We start from the raw sequence: 19,541 nt of genomic DNA, 5'->3' as shown, positions 1-19,541 counted from the left end.
CTCGAGACTCGGCGGCTTCCACCACCTCCAATAATTTCCTCCATCAAGCCCTCTCTCGTCGCTTTCGCCCTTCCAATACGTCTATCTTACGTGTTTTCTTCTTCCATCTGTTTAGAACACTCTTCCTTCACGTTCATCAAGCCCCTACTCTCATCCAACACCTCTTACGCATCATCAACATCATGCCTCCCAAGAGAGCCAAGAAGGGCGCTATTAGCCAGACCGAGAAAGCCATCGCCGACACCCAGGCTGCTGTCGAAGAAGCTACTCAGCATGCTGTCCGCGAGCAGGACCCTCAGTCTGACGCCGTTGATGCCGAGACTCAGGTTGACGCAGACCCCCAGTCTGATGCTGGAGTCACATCTAGCGAGCACATTGATAGCTCAAACGCCAATGTTGCTGATGGTGCGATGGCATCGACTGCTGATGACGCTGATGATGCCGATGATGACGCTGGCGCTGCTACACCTGCTACTGAGGTCACCACTGATGATGAGGCCGACGCTGAACCTGATGCCCAGCCCAAGGTTGCGCAGAAGAAGGGTGCCATCGCCGGCAAGAAGATGCCTGCCACCACTACAAAGAACGAAGATGGTAGTGAGAAGAAGATCCGCAAGAAGAAGCGCAAGAACGACCCTACCAACTTCCATGCGTACATCCACAAAGGTTAGTCTTCCTCTTTCCTGTCTTGGTCTGCCTATTGCTGACACTCTCGTCCAGTCCAGAAGGAGATGTATCCTACTCTTTCAATGTCCAAGACTGCAATGTGCATCATGAACGACTTTACCAATGGCAAGTAACATCACGACTTTGACATACCGTTCAAGAGCTTTTAACTAATGCCATCCTCAGACATCTGTACCCGTATTGCAGAGACAGCTTCCAGTCTGTGCAAGAAGCAGAAGAAGGCTACGCTTCAGGCTCACGACATCCAGTGCGCGTGAGTAACATTGCTCCTTTCCCTCCATTCTTTTTATGTCTTGCTGCATCGTTCCTTTCCTCTCCTTGTCACTTTACTGTGTCTGCGGTCATCCATGTTCTCCTGGACTAACCTTTCCTTCCATAGTACTAAGCTCGTCATCGGAGGCCAGCTGGCAAAGCATGCTATCACCGAAGGAACCAAGGCCATCCGTCAATACAACCGCAACACTGGACACAACTACCGCTAAATCTTCTTACTGGCAACAGCTACACTCGATGTATGCAAACTCACTCGAGAGACAATACGGTACTATATCGTGTGACAGAACACGACTGGCTGGAGTACCCGAAGTGTGATGGGTTACATGATGGAATGAAACAAGGAAGCACTTCTTGAATTGCTTTTTACTGAAGGACAGCTATGCACGGATAAATTTTATGTTGCTGGGAATATACTGATGGATACACGAAAGACATGACACTATGCTACAATCGCTTTGCTACACCAACATACAATTCAAGACAGACTAGCTTAATCTACTTACTCTTTCAAACATGATTGATGTTCTTTGAGCAACGTTGCATCCATGACTTATACATCTTGTACTACCTTTGTCCACATGACATCGAGAACATCCCGCGGTCGGCTTCGTCGTCTTCAAACATCTGGTTGCAGCAGTCCGCATAGAAGAAAGTTATCTATACTTTCCAAAATCCTCATGAATGGCACCAACGACATCTTCTCTGGACTCTCCGGTATGGTCACTTCCGCGGCCACCATAGCAACTTCGACGACCTCTGTCTGCTTCTCTACACCGAAGCGCTAGCCACGCTAAGAGTCTGTTTGACTATCATGGAGACTTGACAGAGAGCCAGGTCTCTGGACCTACTGGAGATGACAACTCGTCCCGACGTGCAATACTTTTGACAATCGACTACTCGTCCTGGACAGGGAGAGATATACCTTTTACAGGCTCTTGGTGGATGATTACAACGACGCAAATCATGCATTCTATGAGGATAACCTGATCTGCGATTGAACTTTGAAGCTGTCCTTCTCTGCTCGATTATGACTTACCAAGAAATTCAACGAACGTCAACTTGCAATTCTAGGCATACATATGCCCAAATGATGAGTTAGTTTCTTACCCAAAGGCAATGTCGTCAAGTCGCGGTGTTATGCGAAGGTTATTGCATCAGGACCAGATATCAGTCATAGGCCAGGCTCATCACTCTACTTCGCCTCCAAGGAATAGTATACCTTCCTTCCTCGACTTTTGGGAATTCTTACGCATCAACAACTCGCCTTCTATCCGCAGCCATGTCGTATACACCACCATCCACGGATATGTTCGTCTTCGGCTCAGCCATCACAAATGATCCGACCCAGCACGATCATGTGGAAAATAGACATTATGACTACTTCATGGCGCTCCGCTTCCACATTTCCAAGACAGATCCCCGAGGTCCAGCGCTATGCCAAAAAGATATGCCGAATCCCTTCTTGCGACCAGGTAGTAGGAGATATCGAAACCAAGGAATTACGGTAGAACAGTGGGATCATCTACATCTTCCTCTAGACCCTTATAGAGCTTTTGACGATCATACGTTGGCTGAAGTGGATGAGATGTTGGTTAAAATGGAAGAAATGAATGGCGAAATCACACAACGTCACGATTCCGTACACTCAATATCTGCCGCTACAACACCACCGCTCAACCTCACCAGCGGTAATTCCACTCCTGTCCTCTCATCCCTACACTCTCGAATCAAGTCCTGGAAACCGAGGAAATCAACCACCTGGCCCCTCAAATTTACGAAGCACGCGCCAGAGGAAAATGCCAAAGAGACGAGACATGCACCTTTGATTTCCATGCAGCTCGACGATGATGAGTTGAGGAGACAATGCAGAGTCCTCTTCGAAGGACTTTATAACCCACATCATGGCCTCGTGGAGCAGAGACGAAAGCGATTATACGAGCTCCTGGGCGAACATGCCGAGTTGAGGAAATTGACAGCGCTGGAAGTTGGTGAGAAAGATGACGAGCAAGATGAGGACGACCGAATGGATGAGATATACGATGAAGACGAGGAAGCACTCTTCCAAGCACGAGAAGATACCTCCAACAACAACCCGTCCTCCACCCCCACGCACAAGAAAGTGAAGAAATCTTGGTCTTGGAAGAAGGTCAAGAAGATTGCGACGTGGCCACCGAAATCTAGACGAGTGGGCAAGGACAAGACAAAGAGGCTTGAAGAAGATGATGAGCAGGATCTTGCAAATTCGAGAGGGAGACAGAGGGAGAGGTAGAGGCAGGGCCCAGCGATGGAGTAAGATGATCCAATGATCCTGGGTTGGATGATGGAGGGAATTTATCCAATCGACAAGAGACAGGAGGATAGGATCATGTTTTGCGAGGTTTGGGCAGGTGCTTAGCGATGGACAAAGCTACTTTCGAGCCGTGACTTCCCTGGTCAAAGAAATGTTCTGCATCTTGCTGGCAATTACACGAGGAAGGCAATACCGATGCAGTTGTCTATATCACACACACCGAAGGCACCAACTCCTCTTACGTGTCTCAAAGCTCCAGGTAGAAAAACATCAGTCATCGACCTCAAAATGTCTCACGCAGGCAGGACCATTTTCAGACCACAGGCGATGACTCTGGAAAGTTGCAAAGCAGATAAAATGAGTAACCTACAAACACAAATCGATCTTACCTAACAATCCTCCGCCCATTCTTTCATTTCAGAAAGAATTACCTTCCTACCGCAACCGAAAATTTCTCTTCAACAAGTCTAAATCAAACCAACAACTGCCATATCATACATATCACGCGATATATGCAGACATGACATCCCCAAACCTCCGCCTCCGAGTCGCCAAAGGCTTTGATAATATGGATGATGGCGATAAATACCCACCCTTTCCGCCACATGAGTCCACTCCACAGATGCTGAAGACTACGGATGCGAAACTCGTACGATTGGAGAGGAGGAAATGGGTGCCTCGGCCCATTTCCGTCGTGATGGACGAAGCGATAACAGAGGAGAAGATTAAAGATGAACAAAATCAACAGGATGAACAAAATCAAGAGGAAGAGGAAGAGAACGCAAAGGGAGAGAAGCAAAGTCCGCTCGAACACCGACTCCACCAAATCAGACATTTACACCAACAACCTCTGATGCTGGTGTCGTGGTTACTTTGCTTCGTACATGCGTTGAACGCATACCTGAGTCAGAGCAGCAATGATGGTTCGATGTGGTTGAAGCAGATGCATAGGCTTGTGATGATGATTTTCGCAGTGGAGATGGCTGTCAACTACATCTCTTCGGGAAATTGTTGGGTGAGGAGATGGAGGGTGGAAGATATGGTCAAAAAACTTAGGTTGTAAGAGAAGGGGTTTTGAATAGATCACATGAGTGTCAGATCTCTTTTCTCCATAGCAGAAAGGGAGGCTGAGATGTGACATGGCCAGAATCACAGACAAACCACACCACAGCCGTACCAGCATGTCGAAATATCTCTCCACATAGCCATCGGAAGGCAAGATGTTTTCGACACTCAGGACAATGTCTGCTGAGACTAGACCCGTATGTGCTTTCTTCGGACAGTCGGCGTGATCTGAAAATCATTTTGCGTTTTGCTACCAAGTTCGATGATCAGTCCGCGATCACGGATGCAGAGATGAGACTTCGATGCCAGTGCGATCTCTCTTCCCGTACGCTTACCTGGCTCGAAAGTATAGATAGGCGTTGTATTCCATGTCTACTCTATGTTGTCCCGAGCCGAGACACAAGTGCCGTCCACTATTCTGAAACATAGTGTTCAGCCGTGATCCATGGATGTCAGCATGGCAGGGCATGCTAGGGTTGATATACCCTGCAGGCGTCCCATGGTTATACACATGTATGGCGTTCCACATGTCAGCAAAGCTCAGTAAGCCTTATACATGTATAGTAGTACAAGCAACACAAGTTACACAGCCCGGCACATATTGTACACACAGATAAGAATCTCACCGCTTGTCGGCACCTTTTACCTTTGCAGATTGCCATCACAGCTGTGCTTTGGGACCTGCGTCAAGCTGAGATATTGTTGCATATGCCTGATCCAGGGCGGCCCAAAGTAAAAGAAGCGAAGGGATACGAAGACAAAGATCTTCATATTGCGTTTTCCTCATGAGTGGCCTGTATGTTCGCAGATCTGTCTGGTTGTAGCTCCAACGCTCCTGCGTAAATGGTCGATCTTAAGAGCGAAAAGGTCTGGGATGCCTGCTTTTGGTTTCAGCTCCTCCGTTGAGGATGCACAGCAGAAAGGCTTGCTTCGGGGCAGAGCCGAAGCGAAAACGCCATGTAGCATTTCGGTTTCTTTTCCAAGCAGAGATCAACCTTTGCCTTGCGTCGAAAGGTGCCGTGGCGGCCGCCATGGCGTGGCCTGCTTTCTGTGACATGCAGAATAGACTTCTGCATACGGCAACCCGGAGATGCATATAGACGTGCAGTAGCGAAGTAGGCTAAATACCGCTGGGGCGGAAACTCCATAGCACCGGATGAACGCGTGTTTGCTAGAGAGAGAGCCAACTGCATATGTTTTCTCTATCCGATGGGCTTCGCGAAGAAGTGGATACTTGCTTTGTAGGCTGAGCAGAGTCAAGACTTTTTTGTGGTGCTATCTGGTCTTGGGTTTTATGGTTATGCTTCTGGGAAATTTAGGTTCGGTGTCAATCACTCAATGATTGGCAGAGTTTTGTTGGACCCAAGGGATCCTTCTGGAAAGGTTCGTGAGTCGTACAAAAGAGTTGACCAGGGTCACCCGGTTCCTGGCATAAAGATGCAGGGCTCCTTCGGACTTCGTACCACGTACATCAAGTCCTTTGTGCGCCTGGACTCTTCTTTTGCTATCCGACGGCCGACAATTCCGGCGATGGCTTGGCTATCATACGTCTCGTCTTTTTTGGAGAGAGTTTCACACTCCACGTAGCGCAATACGTGTTGCTGTGGAGAGCAGACATCCCCAAAGAGAACTGACTTGCATATTCATAGACGTTGTCAGGCCTCCAGCTGTAGAGGAGTCCGGCTGGAGAAGTGCGGCGTCCATTCAACGCGGGATGGCGGCATCATCACTTACGAACCCTTAGACCCTTTTTCTCAACTGGCTGAAACCGCAGACATGAGTTTTGTGTGCTGGCAGTGTCTTAGTTGCATGACTTTCTGAGTGTCCCATGCTGCATGATATTCCATCAGCAATGTCAGGTTTGGTTGCTCTGCACACGGTATCATTGTGTTTCATGTATCTGCCATCAACGCGGCATGCGTACGAATGGAGCGACTCTTTTTTGAGCAATCCAATGGTCGGTTTTCCTTGGTGGGGCGCTTCTGCCGCGCGCGACGCGGTTACTCGCATGAGGCTTTTTTTTTCTCGCTGTCCATCAACTTGTGGAACCCGGGAACAGGAAAATCGAGAATAAAGCTCCTAGGAAATCTCGATGGAATGCATACAAAAAGGCGGGGCGCATTTATTGGAAAAGGTGCGACTCGTTGCTTCCAGCATCCGGGTTGAACAAATGCTGTTAAAGAGAGTTCTCACGGATTGCTAGCCTTGTGGATATTTGTCGATATTGTGTTGCATGCGAAACACACTATGCGGTATGTGATCGGAGTTGTGAGGGCGGAAAGAGAGGCATCGGAGAACTCTGTTCATTGTAGGAGCACTCGTCTCTCTTATATCATAGCACTATTTCCTATCTACTCACATGTGTTTCACGTCTGTATATAAACATCATCTAAAAGACGACCTTGTTTTGATAGATCTCAATATAATTGCCAATGTCGTCATGAACTCCCCTCTGACCCTGATTTTGCACCTCGTTGTTGACTTCCTATTTCGCACGCGGCTCCTTTAATCCGTTTTGTTCATCAGACCTCCTAACCTGGGGAAATTGTGCATACAGACTTTCTGACTGTCTACCGTCTCGTAGAACTATCTTTTGCAACGTTTGATGCGACATTGTTTTATGACTCGCACGATTTGTGAGCTCGATCGCGAAGACCAAAGGGGGATTAGATTGAAGAGAGAGACAAGAAAATTCTCTTCTTCATCGAACAATCAATCTGCCGTCGCAAATAATGCGCACGACTCGAATAGAGGAGTGAAAGAATGGTAACAGCACGTGTACCCACGATCCGTGGTTTGGTTTTCGATTGTTCCTCCCGAATCGCACACACGCTTTCGCGATCTTCAGGAACACCCGCGTCCATCAAATGAGTTTCAAGCATCGGGACCTGTGCTTGCAAACGAATAATGCACTCTCGGGCGTCCGCGCCATAGCCGTGCAATCGCGGCCGTACCCTTTCTCAGAGGACGCCGGCAGGACAAAGCACGCCGACGACGTTCCTTGGATCGCGAGCGGAAGACAAACAGGCGACCGGAGCAGCAGGACATACGTGTTGCAAAGAGGACCCTGGAAGCAGGTATGATCGACACGCCGACGATGCCAAAGCCGTCAGTAGTATTGTACGCCTCGCTGTCACTGTGACTCGGCGGGCAGTGGTCGTGTAGCGGCCCGGCGGTCAAGAAAACGAGGGTCGAAGGAACACTTCCTTGATTTTTGTGCAAGCGGTGCAATTTGTTCCCAATTTAAGACTGTGCACGGGTCGCGGATGACGTCGCAGATCTGGAGATGCCATATTGATATCGATGAGGGACTGTATCGACAATGCTAAAGCTTGGAATTGCTTGGGCAGCGACGTGTACAAAGAGACAAGTTTGGAGAATCGAGATGATGATGTCGCAAGTAGATGGGTACCCACCTTCAAATCACGATACACAGCATCATGCCGTTTAGCTATGCAGAAGTTGCGGTGAATATGCAGGGTCTGGAAAGAGCACACGACAATCGACTGTTTTTGTGTATTTGGATAGGAGACCTCTATCGTATCCCCTTGATAGTTGGAAAGGGAAGAGTACGCCTCGGCTTCCGGTATCAGGCGGGATGATATGAATGTAAACACAACTTTACGCGCTATCAAAGTTCGATACTGCGTCGGTCCATAAACAATAATTCTCCCTGAGCGACGGCAGTCAGCATTAAGCATTCCACATGGATAGAAAAGAACGTGTCAATAGGGAAAGCCTTAACACAAAAGATTGTATAGGGGCGGTTCGCGGGAAACGGTCAACGGCTTCTGGAAGCCTCAAAAAGCCCACGTCGTGCGGGATGCCCAAGGATAGAGAGGCAAATTGCTAGATGTTCACGCCAAGCACTCAGGGAACATGCGAACGACTTTTTGGTCTGCAAACGGTTTGTCAGTCTCGAGAATAGGAACCATGACTTCTGACTCCATAGGATGGCCTGAAATACGTTTGGGATCGATAGCCTGAACGGTATGCCGAAATGAAAGGGAGATATGAACGACTGAGATGTAGTGTTATGATTGTGATTGGTATGAAGAGTCTATGCACAAGCGAAATTGGACTGACGTCGAGAGCGCCTTCGGTAGTTGGGCATCGATTAGAGTATACACAATCAACACGGAGAGCAGCGCCTAGATTTGTTGACAGGAGGACGCCGTATAAATTGATTGAAGTCTAAATATCTGACGTCAATCAGAGGCTCTCTAGTCGAGGCGGTCTGTCTTTTCGGAGCTATGCGAAAAGACATGTGTATTCGTTGCGCAATAACAGGCCTTGGACGCCTACTTCGAAGCCAACCCCAAAGTCCAAGCGTCGAGTGTTCTATCATCGAAGGGCCTGTCACGACTTTCAGGGCTTCTCGAATATGTCGGTCCGTACCGAGATCAGTTGTTGTGCTTTTTGGTAGTAATGCTCCAGCTGGTCCATTCGGTAAAGACGCTCGGTTGGATTTGCGACTTCGGGTTGTTGTACCATTCTTTCTGGAGGTTGTTGTAGCAGTCGGCAACATCCGAGTAATGTTTGGCGTCGAGGTTAATCAAAATCTTGGCAAGGAACAGACTTGAGCGACTGCAAGCGTTGCTGTGCAACTTGGAAGCGTTGGCTCGGATTTCATCGTGGACGGAATGCAACAGGGCAAGAACTTCGGATGCGTCGTCGGCTTCGGGGAACTTTTTGGTCTTGTTGCAAGTTCCGAAGAATTGTTGTAACAAGCCGAAAGCCTTGTCCGAGATCTGCTTGCTAGTGGTTGTTCGGATCAGCGTGAGCATCGGCAGAACCAAATCAAGAGTAAGCTTGTTGGAATGCTCCTGTTTGGCAAAGATGGTCAACAGATCAAGAACGCGGTTCTTGAAGTTGACAATGTTTTCTTTGGCGTCCTTGTTGTCCTTCTTCTTGTTGCTGGTGATCTTCTTACGCTCAGTGAAAATAGTAGTGAGATGTCCTTCAATAGCCATCATCTGTTCGTCGTCCATGTCAGATTCGTCAAAGTCCGAGTCTTCTTCCGTAGGTTTTGTCGTTTTCAATGCAAGGGCAAGTTTGTTCTCGAAGTCTTCGAGATCGGCGGCTTCATCGACTTCGGCTTCGTCCTCCGAGTCCTCCTCATCAGAGGATCCGCTCTCTGAACCTTCCACGACTTCAACGTCGCTGTCGATCTCGACATCGCTAGCACCTTCACCGTCTAGCATCTCAACGTCGGAAGCATCTTCGTCAGATCCAGACTCGCCACCTTCCTCGGCATCATCAGCTTGCTCAAAGAGCTCCTGCTGACCGCTGAGGTTCTCCGACTTGTCGAGAATATCCAACATTGATTGCAATCCTTCGGCATCAAGCTGGGAAGAGAAGGCTTCAAACACCTGTTGGGCAATCTTGCGATAGACAGCAGAAGGCTTGGAGATGAAGCTGAGCAAGATCTCGACGAGCATGACAGAAGCGTCTTCGCTCTTCTTCCACGACTGGTAGCACAGCTCCAAATCTTCCAAGACAGGAACGACGTCGGCCTCACCGTTGTAGACGAGCAAGATGGACAGGGCGTACAAGGCCTTGAATGCACGTAGAGGTGCCTTCTTACTTTCCTTCTGCTTCTGTTCGAGCTTTTTCAGAGCCTTCAAAGTCTTATGTGCCGTTTCCAGATTGTTCACAATCTCCTCATCAGCCTTGGTTCTCAGACCGGTCTTGGAGGCAGCATCGACAGTCTTGACCTCTTCGACGACCTTCTCGAGAATTGCGAAGTCGGTGTCCATACGTGCAGAGAGAATATGATTGAGACAAGACATGAGGCGCGAGCGGAACATCTCTTGGCTTGCTTCGGAAAGCGGAGGAGATGCCTTGAGAGCACCAGCAGAAGCGTCCGCATAGCCAAAAGGAACCATAGACAACACAAGAGACGCGATACTCTCATTATCCTTACCTTCCTCTGCCTGTTGCTTACGAGCCATGTTCAGCATCATATCGGCTAGGAGGCGGCGCTTCAGATCAGCCTGCGGTTGATCTTCGGCATTGGGCTTTGCGGAGAGCTGTTGCAAGAGTGTCAAAGCGTCCTTTGCGCTTTCGTCCTTTGCGCGAGCGAAGAGGTCCTCGGCCGTTTTGGACTTTGTCAAACGGTCAAAGTCCACAGCACCGTTGCCTGATAACAGACCCTTCAGCATCACTGGAATGCTTTCCTGATCAGACTTTGAGCGGGTAACCATTTGTGAAAGTGGACCCTTCGCTGCTTCATGGAGGTATCGGTCTTGTCCGGCACGTTGGTTGATGATGCAGCGCATGGCGTTTGGGCTGAAAACAGCATGAAGCAGCTGAACGGGTGCGGTCGAGATTCCCATGGAGACGACCTGAAGTCCTAAGGACTTGCGCTCCGTACTGGCGGATGCGGCAAATAGCCCCTCTGTCAACGGGTCAGCTAATCGTCCAAGATATACGACGATCTTGATAGGGTTCGTGCTTACGGTCTACAGCTTCCAGCCAGAATTTTTCAAAGTCAGACACCTTCTCCTCAGACTTCTTGCTGGGCTTGTGGCGTTTGTAGAGGTGAGATAGAATGATTGACCAGGCGAACGAGGGCGAACTCTGGGCAGCACCGGTGCTGTTACCAGTAGGGCCATCTTCACTTTGAGCGCCATTGTCACGAAGGATCTTCGCCACGGTACCTCTCTCCTTTGACGATAGAGGGTCGTTATGGTTCCATGATCCCTTGGGTAGCTTGGCGTCGGGAAAGAGGACAGATGTGGTCAACCAGATAGCAAGACCTTCGGGTGTCCTTGTGAGCTTGAAAGGCTCAAGTCTTTGGATGAGTAGATCGACATATTCAATATCGAGGTCTTCGATCTGAGTTAAGGTGGCCAATGTCTCATACAGAGTCACGCCGCATTCTCTTCGCAGCCAGGTGGTCTCGGTCGCGAGCTTGAAGATATGGTCAAGAACCTTTTCCCATTCAGTAATAGATACACCTTTCGCAAAGAGAAGCTGGCTCTGAATTAGAGACTTGAAACCAAAGCAACGACCTGTGAGATGATCTCTTCTTTCCTGTAGGGTCGATTAGCAATGCATTCCACGTAGCTGGGGCCGCGGAAGCCTACCTTGTTGTTGCTCTGCTCCTCGGGTTGGGTAATCGAAATGATTCTCTCGATTATTGCGGGAAGACTCAAGTCTACGCCTTCCACATCCGCAGAGGGAGATTTGGTGGTCAGCTTCAGGATTTCAATCAAAGCCACTGAAAATCCAGATCTCGCGGCTTTACGACTACTGCAGAGACCTCTGATCAGTCTAGTCAAGGACTTGTCCAGGGCTTCGGGATCCGCATCTGCAAGGGCACGAATCAATTCTGCAGCGGCCTTCAGTCTGGTTGCTTTTACATCGTCCGACAGATCGTTGTATAGCGCGGCCAATTTAGCGTCGGCAACACCAAATTCGACACGTCGCTTGCGCGAGGGATGGGTCGTATCATGGACCGCCTCATCTTCTCCGTTCGAATTTCGGCGACGCTTTCCAGCCATGGTGGAGAGTGTTTGATGAGGATGTGTCAGGGTATATGCAATGGCAGAGCAACCGCAAAGACATGGCGCCGCAAAGAATTTCTGATAATGATAATCTTTTGCGGGGAGATGCTCTTGGCGTTATGGATCGGAATAAGCACAAGACCCTGAACAGCGTCGGATGCAAGCCGCAAAGCTGGAGCACAGAGAGCTTGTTTTTGACATTTTCCACACTGATGCAAATGGAGAAGCACAAGATTGATTAACGAAAAGCTGGGCGATATTGTGCCCACACTGCATGGCGCTTTTGGATTTCAAATATACGAGCAAAGCAAAAAACGTTTCCCTGGAGATTCGACGCGCGAGAGCACGCCAGCTTTGAGCTTGTAGCACACGGCCGAGAGAGCTACCACACCATCGAAGCTGTATGCGTCCTCGTACACGCATGGCACGGCGCACTTGCGACCGCTAACTCAAGGGCCCATATCTTCAAGACCCTGCGAGTCAAACTCCACGCCCGCATGCATCGTGACGACGACTAGCAAAATTCTCTTTTCCTCGGATTGAGTGACTGAAACATATGCGCGAGATTGAGAGATCCATGTGTCTTCTCCACTCCACCATCAGCAAAGTCAGGGACCTGCGTCGACGCGTGATACTATTATGGCTCTCGTCTCGACCGGGGAGAAGCAAGACATGCATTGGTGTCTCGTCGTCGCCGTGCCATCCGGCTGAATGGATGTGCTGAACAACGTCTACCTTGGTATTATCGAAGAAACCCAACGATCATGACGGATGAGGCAGAGGATTTGAGTCGAGGGTTTCATGGTTTGGCGCAGGAGTGCAGATAGGTATCGTGACAAGAATCGATAGTGGTGTTGATCGTATCGGTGTTGTGCCTATCAAATAGTGGCGCGATGGTGGATGAAATTTTGTGTGTAGAGACGTGGCCGTTCATCGATGCGTGATATGTAAAATTTGGCTGCGATAGACGTTGCTGTGAAAAGAGTGCAAGTTTCATGCTGACTTAAGCTGGGGAAGTGCTGTTATATGACCGGTACAACGACCTACAATGCAGCTGGCATACTTTGAGTTCCAAAGCCGTTAGCAAATCAATCGTAAAAACCTCCGGCTCAGTTTCACTTCCCAAAGACCCATAGGTCCCATACGACCCACATGCTTTCTTTTTTCTTTCTATTGAAGGTCTGTTCTCCGCCGAGCAGAATCTACTGCAATCTAGACGAATTGGCTGGTACGACGGTCTTGGTGCGGAACGAACATGGGTCGAGGATGGATCACCATCTGCTGAGCAAAGAAAAACTCACGCGGGCCGGCGTCGAGTAAGCTGCGGATGCAAAGGCAAAGCGAAGCGAACAAAGCAAAAGCAGTGGCTGTTCGCTAGGAAACGCCAATGGACGAGTATTGGGGAAGGGACGCAAAGGTATGGATAGCAAGAGTGCGACTCAATATCGTCGGTAGAAACGGGCGATATGCTTGGATAGATATATGGATAGGGACGGACAGCCCTATACAGAGGACTAAAGTAAGAATAGCATATCACGTGCATGCATCAGGAACAGTATTAGCAGTATCCGCACTCGCGGATCTGTCACTAACTTTGTTTATCGCACAAAGCGGAGCAGCACACCCAACCCTGACCTCCACAAATCTGTATGCCTGTAGCGTGCACACGGGGTGGATACGATATCAAGCCATACCCGCGCCCAAGAAAATAGTCGAGAAGTGACACGACGATTGGACCGCAGCTGAGCAAGCCATCGCCCGTGGTACTATTTACTCGCCAGGGACTGGCAGGGACTGGAAGCTTGGGGACCGCGCCGCGATAGGGAAATCCGTGATTCTAGTCAGAAAAGTCTCTGGCTCCGGCGACGGCGTACGGCAAAGCCGCATGTCAGTGTCCTCAGGGCGTTCGTCGGTGCTTACCAAACGCATCGTTGCAACGGAGACCAGCCATTAGTCGTGATAATGTGCTTCAGGATATTAAAGCAGAATTTGCTGAGAAAGTGATCATCAAATGCCGTGTTGTGTTTACCTCGATAAGATGGAACTAATCCAACAACATCAGGCGGGCGGAGTAGGCATGCAGCAGGTTAAGATGTGATCGCACGGCACAAAGAATGACGTCGCATGCATTAGAGCAATCGTATGGTTCGCGGAGAATCTGCGATTGGAGAAGAGTGATGCACACATCGGAGTTGAGAGGCAGCTTGCGAAGCCACGCGAGCGCAGCACGCAAATGGCAGCTTAGAATCCACTTTTGGTTGTCTACGAAACGCCGTTAAAAGCGGGCAGCCGTGCGAGGACCGGTTTCATCCAGAAGGAAGGATACGCCAAACGCGGACGCCAGAGGATCGTCTAGCCTGATCGTACTTAGCCAACCACAGAACGTGGTCATGCATCCGGACGTATTCTTGTTCCTGGCGGAGAATCGCCCATGACGCCAGGTAGTTATATGAAGGAAGGGTCTTGCACATTATATTATGTTGGATCAAGGCGTGATGTTGACGTACCTGCAAATAAAACGACCAAAGCATGCGAGGGGGAAGCCAGGTCGGGCAGGGAGAAGTCAATTGACAGGAAACGCAGCCGAAACGACAATGGGATTGTTCCCATTGAGTTTGATGTTCGTGTGCTGCGGCAAGGAGATATGGCAGTAGGATGCGAGGATTGACAGAGTCACCCTCTGAAGCAAATGGTGTCACAAAATAGAAGCAGCATCTATTCCCGAAGCGGTGGTCGTAGAAGGACGGTGCTTGGTCTGTGGGACGGACGGCTTCGGCGGGCGGCGGCCCTTGTCAGCGTCGAGCAAACCTTTGACAATCTACCGAGCAACGAGACAATAATCTGCGTTGTTGGTGTCGTCTCTTTGGCGTGTCGACGGAGCGCGTCTGAGTATCTGTGCGGTGGGTGGGTAGATGTAGAAGGGTGGAACGGCGGTACGAAGGCTGCAACCAGGGCAACTCTGATTTCTGTACTCTCTTATGTTGAGAATTACCCCTCTCTCGTGATGCATGCAACTTCACGACGCACACGGGACAGAGGGGAGCAAAATATGTGGGCTTGATCGAAGCAGTCGTCGGATCGTAGCAGCTTCTCGGGACGTCGACAAGGCTTGACAAGGCTCATGACGCTCCGGGGTGGAGGATGTGTATCGACGATGGAGAGCTGTGCAGCTTTCACCTTGAGTTTCCAAATGCTATGCATGATCAGCTGCAGGACGAGCGGTAGCGGCATATGATTTGTCCAACGGGAGGGCCGTTGCTGCGCGCTTGTCATGCAGTTCGGTTTTGGCTAGGGCATGCTTGATGGATCCTCGCTTGGTCGCTTGGACCGCTGGGGCCCGGTCTGCGTGTGTGTGACAGACAGTTTGTTCAGAGTTCGTGGGGCTGTCCATGCTGGGCCATCCGTCGCGCTTGCTGGTCGTGCGTTCCTTGCCTTGGTTGGATTCTTGGCCTGGCCTGCCTGAGCTTGCTGCTGTGTGCAATCTCCATGCCAACGCTCTTCCTTGCCGTGAGCCTTCTTTTATCAAGCCGCGCCCGCTTCAAGTCACCTCTTGCTCCTCAGAGAAGGCAGTTGAGCCGTAGTCATCCCACCGTTGCCCCGATTGTGCACCTGGATTAATAGGACCAAGAGCGACTCCATTCTACCAAACCCACTCGCCGCCCATCACCCACCATCACCCACCACCATCCATCCTCGACGCCAATTTGAGCTTCAGCCAATCACCATCCGCAATCCACTCGGCCATCCTCCAGCATTGAATATAGCTATACCACGATCAATTACCATCCACCATCCACCATCCACCAATAGCAGCATTTCCAGCAACAGCACCGCCCCCATCGACCAGCAACCATATCTATGCAGTCCAGCCTACAATTACGCAAATCCACAATCGGCCAGCAGTGACTTCTATCCCGCTTTACTGGATATTTTAATCAATTGCATCCCTCACTATCGACATATCTATCACCATGTCTATGATGGAATTCTCCTCTCCCCTGGCTGCCATGCACCCACCGCCGTGCCCGCCGTGGGGCCACCGCCGTGACCTGCCTGCATCGAGAGCCATGTACCAGTCGCAGACGGTCGGATCTAACAGCTTCAACTTTAAGGAATTGAGCATGAAGAAGACTGCCCCTGACTACTTCACAATGCGTCCGGCACGTGGCTCATCGCCTACAGCCAGTCTCGCAGCAGACCTGTCGTCCAACTTCCACATTGATCAGAGGTATGCACCACATTCCTCCACGTCTAGACCAGAGTGCCCAAAGCTTACAATCCACAGCCCACAGATTCCTACCCCTAGACGCTCATTGTTCAACCAAAACCTTTTCTTGCCCCGTGACAGATCAGAGCAGCTCGCAACTCCCCCGCTTATCGAGTACGACGGCCTCTGCACCCCTCCCATCCCCATGTCGTCGCCCGGTGACATGATGGACATCTCGCCCCTCCCCCACAAGCAGCCCTGCTTCGTCGCCCACATCACTCTCCCCTCGCCTTCGCCCGAGCCCACCGAGCACGATGACAACGACATGCTTTCCTGCCAAGAGGCTCTTTCTCTTCCCACCCCCGAGAAGCCCACCCTCATGCCTCTTCCTGAGCGCAAGAAGTCGGCCTTCCTTAGACCTTCCCTGGCTAGAAGCAAGGGTCACTCCTACTCCACCACATCAGTACCTCAACAAGAACACAAGCTCCCCACATTCAAGTTCGGCGGTTCCGGCCTCAGCTGCACCTCGAGCCCTTCTTCAGAATGCGAATCATCGCCTTCCAAGTCATACATGATCCCCCCCTCCCGTCGCACTTCCCTCTGCCGCAACAACGGCTCGCCTCTGGGTTCGCAAGTCCGCAAGTCCGCCGCCGTCCGCCCTCCTCCCAGGAAGCAGGTGCGCCGTTCGCTTAGCATGTTTCAGCACCCCGACGATGTCATCAATGGCCAACAGGACGATTACTCTCACATCAACTCGTCGCCTTCCGTCTCGATGGACCTCGACGAGCCATACAAGCCCAAGCTCCCTCACTTCATCAACGAGGAAGAACCTGATAGCCTTCCTCGTGTCAAGCAGGACACCCTCGTCAGCGTTCTCAATGGCGACTACAACTCTCACTACGACAAGATCCTGATCGTTGACTGCCGCTTCGAGTACGAGTACAACGGTGGCCACATCAACGGCGCCGTCAACTACAATGACAAGGACCAGTTGACCAAGGACTTGTTCGAACATGGTGGTGTCACTCCCAACACACTCCTGATCCTCCACTGCGAATACTCTGAGCTCCGTGCCCCCCGCATGGCCAAGTTCGTCCGCAATCGTGACCGTGCTGTCAACGACTTCCAATACCCCAAGCTCACCTTCCCCGAGATGTACATCCTCGAAGGTGGCTACAGCAAATTCTTTGCTAGCCACCGCACCAAGTGCTTCCCTCAGAACTACGTCGAGATGCACCACAAGGACCACGAGCAGGAATGCGAAAAGGGCATGGGCAAGCTCAAGCAGCGTGCAAAGCTCAACCGCGCTCAGACCTACGCATTCGGTCAATGTCACGAGGATAGCCCCACCTCGGGCAACCGCATGGGCTCTCGTAGCCTCAGCACTATCGGCATCTTCGATGCCAGCCCAGACAACTCCCCTCTGAGCCAAAACCTCGTTCGCCGCCTCGCTTCCTACTAAAGCTTGCGCTTACATTTTTCATCGTTGTTTCTCCTTGATGTTTACAATCTCCTTCCATGCATGGCGTACCGGCTGGATTGCATCACAATCATCCTTTGTTTATCTGCGGCGTTCAAGCGAATCTGTTTCTCGTGGCGCAAACTTCATCAGCATCACAGTGTTTTTAGGCATTGGTTGGACGGAAACCATGGTGGTGTTCTTTTACTTTGGGTTTTCAGACATAGCCGGCATACAAACCAGGTGTCGGCTGCATTTTGTTTCGTATGTCAATATTGCGCGGATACCCTTCTCTGGGCTAGAGGCAGACCTCGCCCTTTTATGTTTTTTCCTCTTCTTTTTCTCTATTCTCGACTACAATTTTTCTCTTTTTCTGCCCAAAGCAGGCAGTCCTCTTCACTCTTCTTCTTCATCCAGTTCCAGGCATCTTTCTTCTCCTTTGTTCAAACCTTTACAGGCATTTTGGGTCGGCAGCATGAACATCGCACCTCTTTCCTATGTTCCTTCTACACAATTCGAGATCCTTTTTTCTCAAAGCATAGCATCCAAAGAGATTCATAAGAGTAAACAAATTCTTCAACGATAGTTACATCTTACCTGCCATCACTTGTGACCGTTGACTTTGGATTCTCGAAAATGTACAGTAGCCTTAAGGTTACCGGAAGGGATGAGGAAAGGCACAAAGGAAAAAGATGTACGAGGAAGAGTAGGTCAGGGTCGCACTTTTTCACTTAGTCGATCCTAACGAGCTCAGGTAGCACACACACGACCATCAGTTCCTGTCACTCTGTATCTGTCCTTTCCCCCTTTAGGAATGAGGCAATGTAATATTAAGTAGATAGTTTATTTCCTTGCTACCCATGATCTGATAATCGAACCTAAGCAGATCACCAAAAGATTGTAATCATGACTCGATAAACACAAAGTGATATTATCCTTCTTTCCGACCCAAAAAACATCAAGGTATAACAAGAACAAACACAACAACAATACAGAGAACCCTGCATTAGAAGAACCACGATTGTCCTCTCACGGCCCGTTCCTTACCCACTTCCATCATCTCTATTTCTCAAGGGGGAAAAAACCAAAATGCCATGGAAGCAGAAAAAGCATGGAAGCAAACCACGACAGGGTCATATGCACGACAAAAAAAACAAAGCATCCACTTTTTGACAGCGTGCATCGCCGCATCGACGTGCCAAACATCGAGATGTAAATAGATATCTCATGTTTATTTACGCTTTTTGCACACCTTTTCCGCATGAAAGAATAATTTAAGATTGCTCCTTGTGTTTCAATAAGAGTGGTGGATGATAACAAGGTTTAGGAGGTGAGCTACGGAAGAGATCTTGATATAGATCGAGCGATGCATCGAGGAAAGCAATCGTGGAGATGGTTTGCCACCGCGGATGCGATGTTTGCGAAACGAGGGAAAAAACAAATCAGGTTTTGCAGAATTGGGGCGAGGAAAGAAGAGGGTGGAGTATTTTACACGATGAAGAAGGAAAGGTGCGCAATCTATTTAACACTGCTTGGAAAACGGATGCGAGATGTTGGTTGAAATGCAAAAATGCGCAATGTCTATTGTAATCGGAGAGGTGGGTATCACTAGGATGTGGGAACGGCGATGTCTAAGACAAGGCCATTAACCGTCTTCATCAACAACAACCCAGTCAAGACTTTTATCTGCCTCTCTGTCTGTTGTGCCCTCCAATGCTCAATAACATCATCTAACCCTTGCACCCTCCACACCCTCGAAAACCTGTCCAAACACCTTCATCCAAGCCTTTTGTCTCTCCGGCACCATAGCTCGTCCAGGTTGCTTGAACTCCCTGCCCAAAAACTCTTTGACCCTACTCCTTAGTACCTTGACCGCAAAACAAGTACGCCATGAATGCATTTTGAAGCGTAAACGATTACCATCGATAACCACCACGCCCGAGAAAAGATCGAATTTCGCATCTCCGGCTAACAGGACCAAAGCAAAGGGATCCACGGGAGCGGTTTCTTGCGCATTGGTGAAACGCGAATTGGACTGCATGATAC

At 49.8% G+C, this 19,541-nt stretch overlaps 5 protein-coding genes across 5 annotated transcripts; 4 read left to right on the top strand and 1 right to left on the bottom strand.

Moving 5' to 3' along the window:
* Positions 1 to 182: 182 nt before the first annotated feature.
* M438DRAFT_375691 (histone-fold-containing protein) lies at positions 183 to 1,169 on the top strand (the record flags this gene model as incomplete). Its single annotated transcript, XM_029908602.1, has 4 exons — positions 183 to 666; positions 721 to 792; positions 853 to 940; positions 1,067 to 1,169. 4 exons carry the CDS (start codon positions 183 to 185, stop codon positions 1,167 to 1,169), a joined length of 747 nt encoding a protein of 248 aa, XP_029759444.1.
* Positions 1,170 to 2,242: 1,073 nt separating this feature from the next.
* Positions 2,243 to 3,232, top strand: M438DRAFT_336584 (uncharacterized protein; the record flags this gene model as incomplete). The annotated part of the gene is made up of 1 exon (XM_029903901.1): positions 2,243 to 3,232. One exon carries the CDS (start codon positions 2,243 to 2,245, stop codon positions 3,230 to 3,232), a length of 990 nt encoding a protein of 329 aa, XP_029759443.1.
* Positions 3,233 to 3,773: 541 nt separating this feature from the next.
* Positions 3,774 to 4,316, top strand: M438DRAFT_356629 (uncharacterized protein; the record flags this gene model as incomplete). The annotated part of the gene is made up of 1 exon (XM_029907114.1): positions 3,774 to 4,316. One exon carries the CDS (start codon positions 3,774 to 3,776, stop codon positions 4,314 to 4,316), a length of 543 nt encoding a protein of 180 aa, XP_029759442.1.
* Positions 4,317 to 8,721: 4,405 nt separating this feature from the next.
* On the bottom strand, positions 8,722 to 11,826 carry M438DRAFT_356628 (uncharacterized protein; the record flags this gene model as incomplete). Its single annotated transcript, XM_029907113.1, has 3 exons — positions 8,722 to 10,718; positions 10,780 to 11,356; positions 11,410 to 11,826. The coding sequence occupies 3 exons, from the start codon at positions 11,824 to 11,826 to the stop codon at positions 8,722 to 8,724; spliced, it is 2,991 nt and encodes a 996-aa protein (XP_029759441.1).
* A 3,983-nt stretch (positions 11,827 to 15,809) lies between these two features.
* Positions 15,810 to 17,498, top strand: M438DRAFT_276678 (Rhodanese-like protein; the record flags this gene model as incomplete). The annotated part of the gene is made up of 2 exons (XM_029900868.1): positions 15,810 to 16,057; positions 16,115 to 17,498. 2 exons carry the CDS (start codon positions 15,810 to 15,812, stop codon positions 17,496 to 17,498), a joined length of 1,632 nt encoding a protein of 543 aa, XP_029759440.1.
* Positions 17,499 to 19,541: the final 2,043 nt, after the last annotated feature.

Source organism: Aureobasidium pullulans (genome assembly GCF_000721785.1).
Source record: "Aureobasidium pullulans EXF-150 unplaced genomic scaffold scaffold_12, whole genome shotgun sequence".
In the NCBI taxonomy this organism is placed as follows: Eukaryota; Fungi; Ascomycota; class Dothideomycetes; order Dothideales; family Saccotheciaceae; genus Aureobasidium; species Aureobasidium pullulans.
This window is presented reverse-complemented; position numbering and strand designations above follow the sequence as displayed.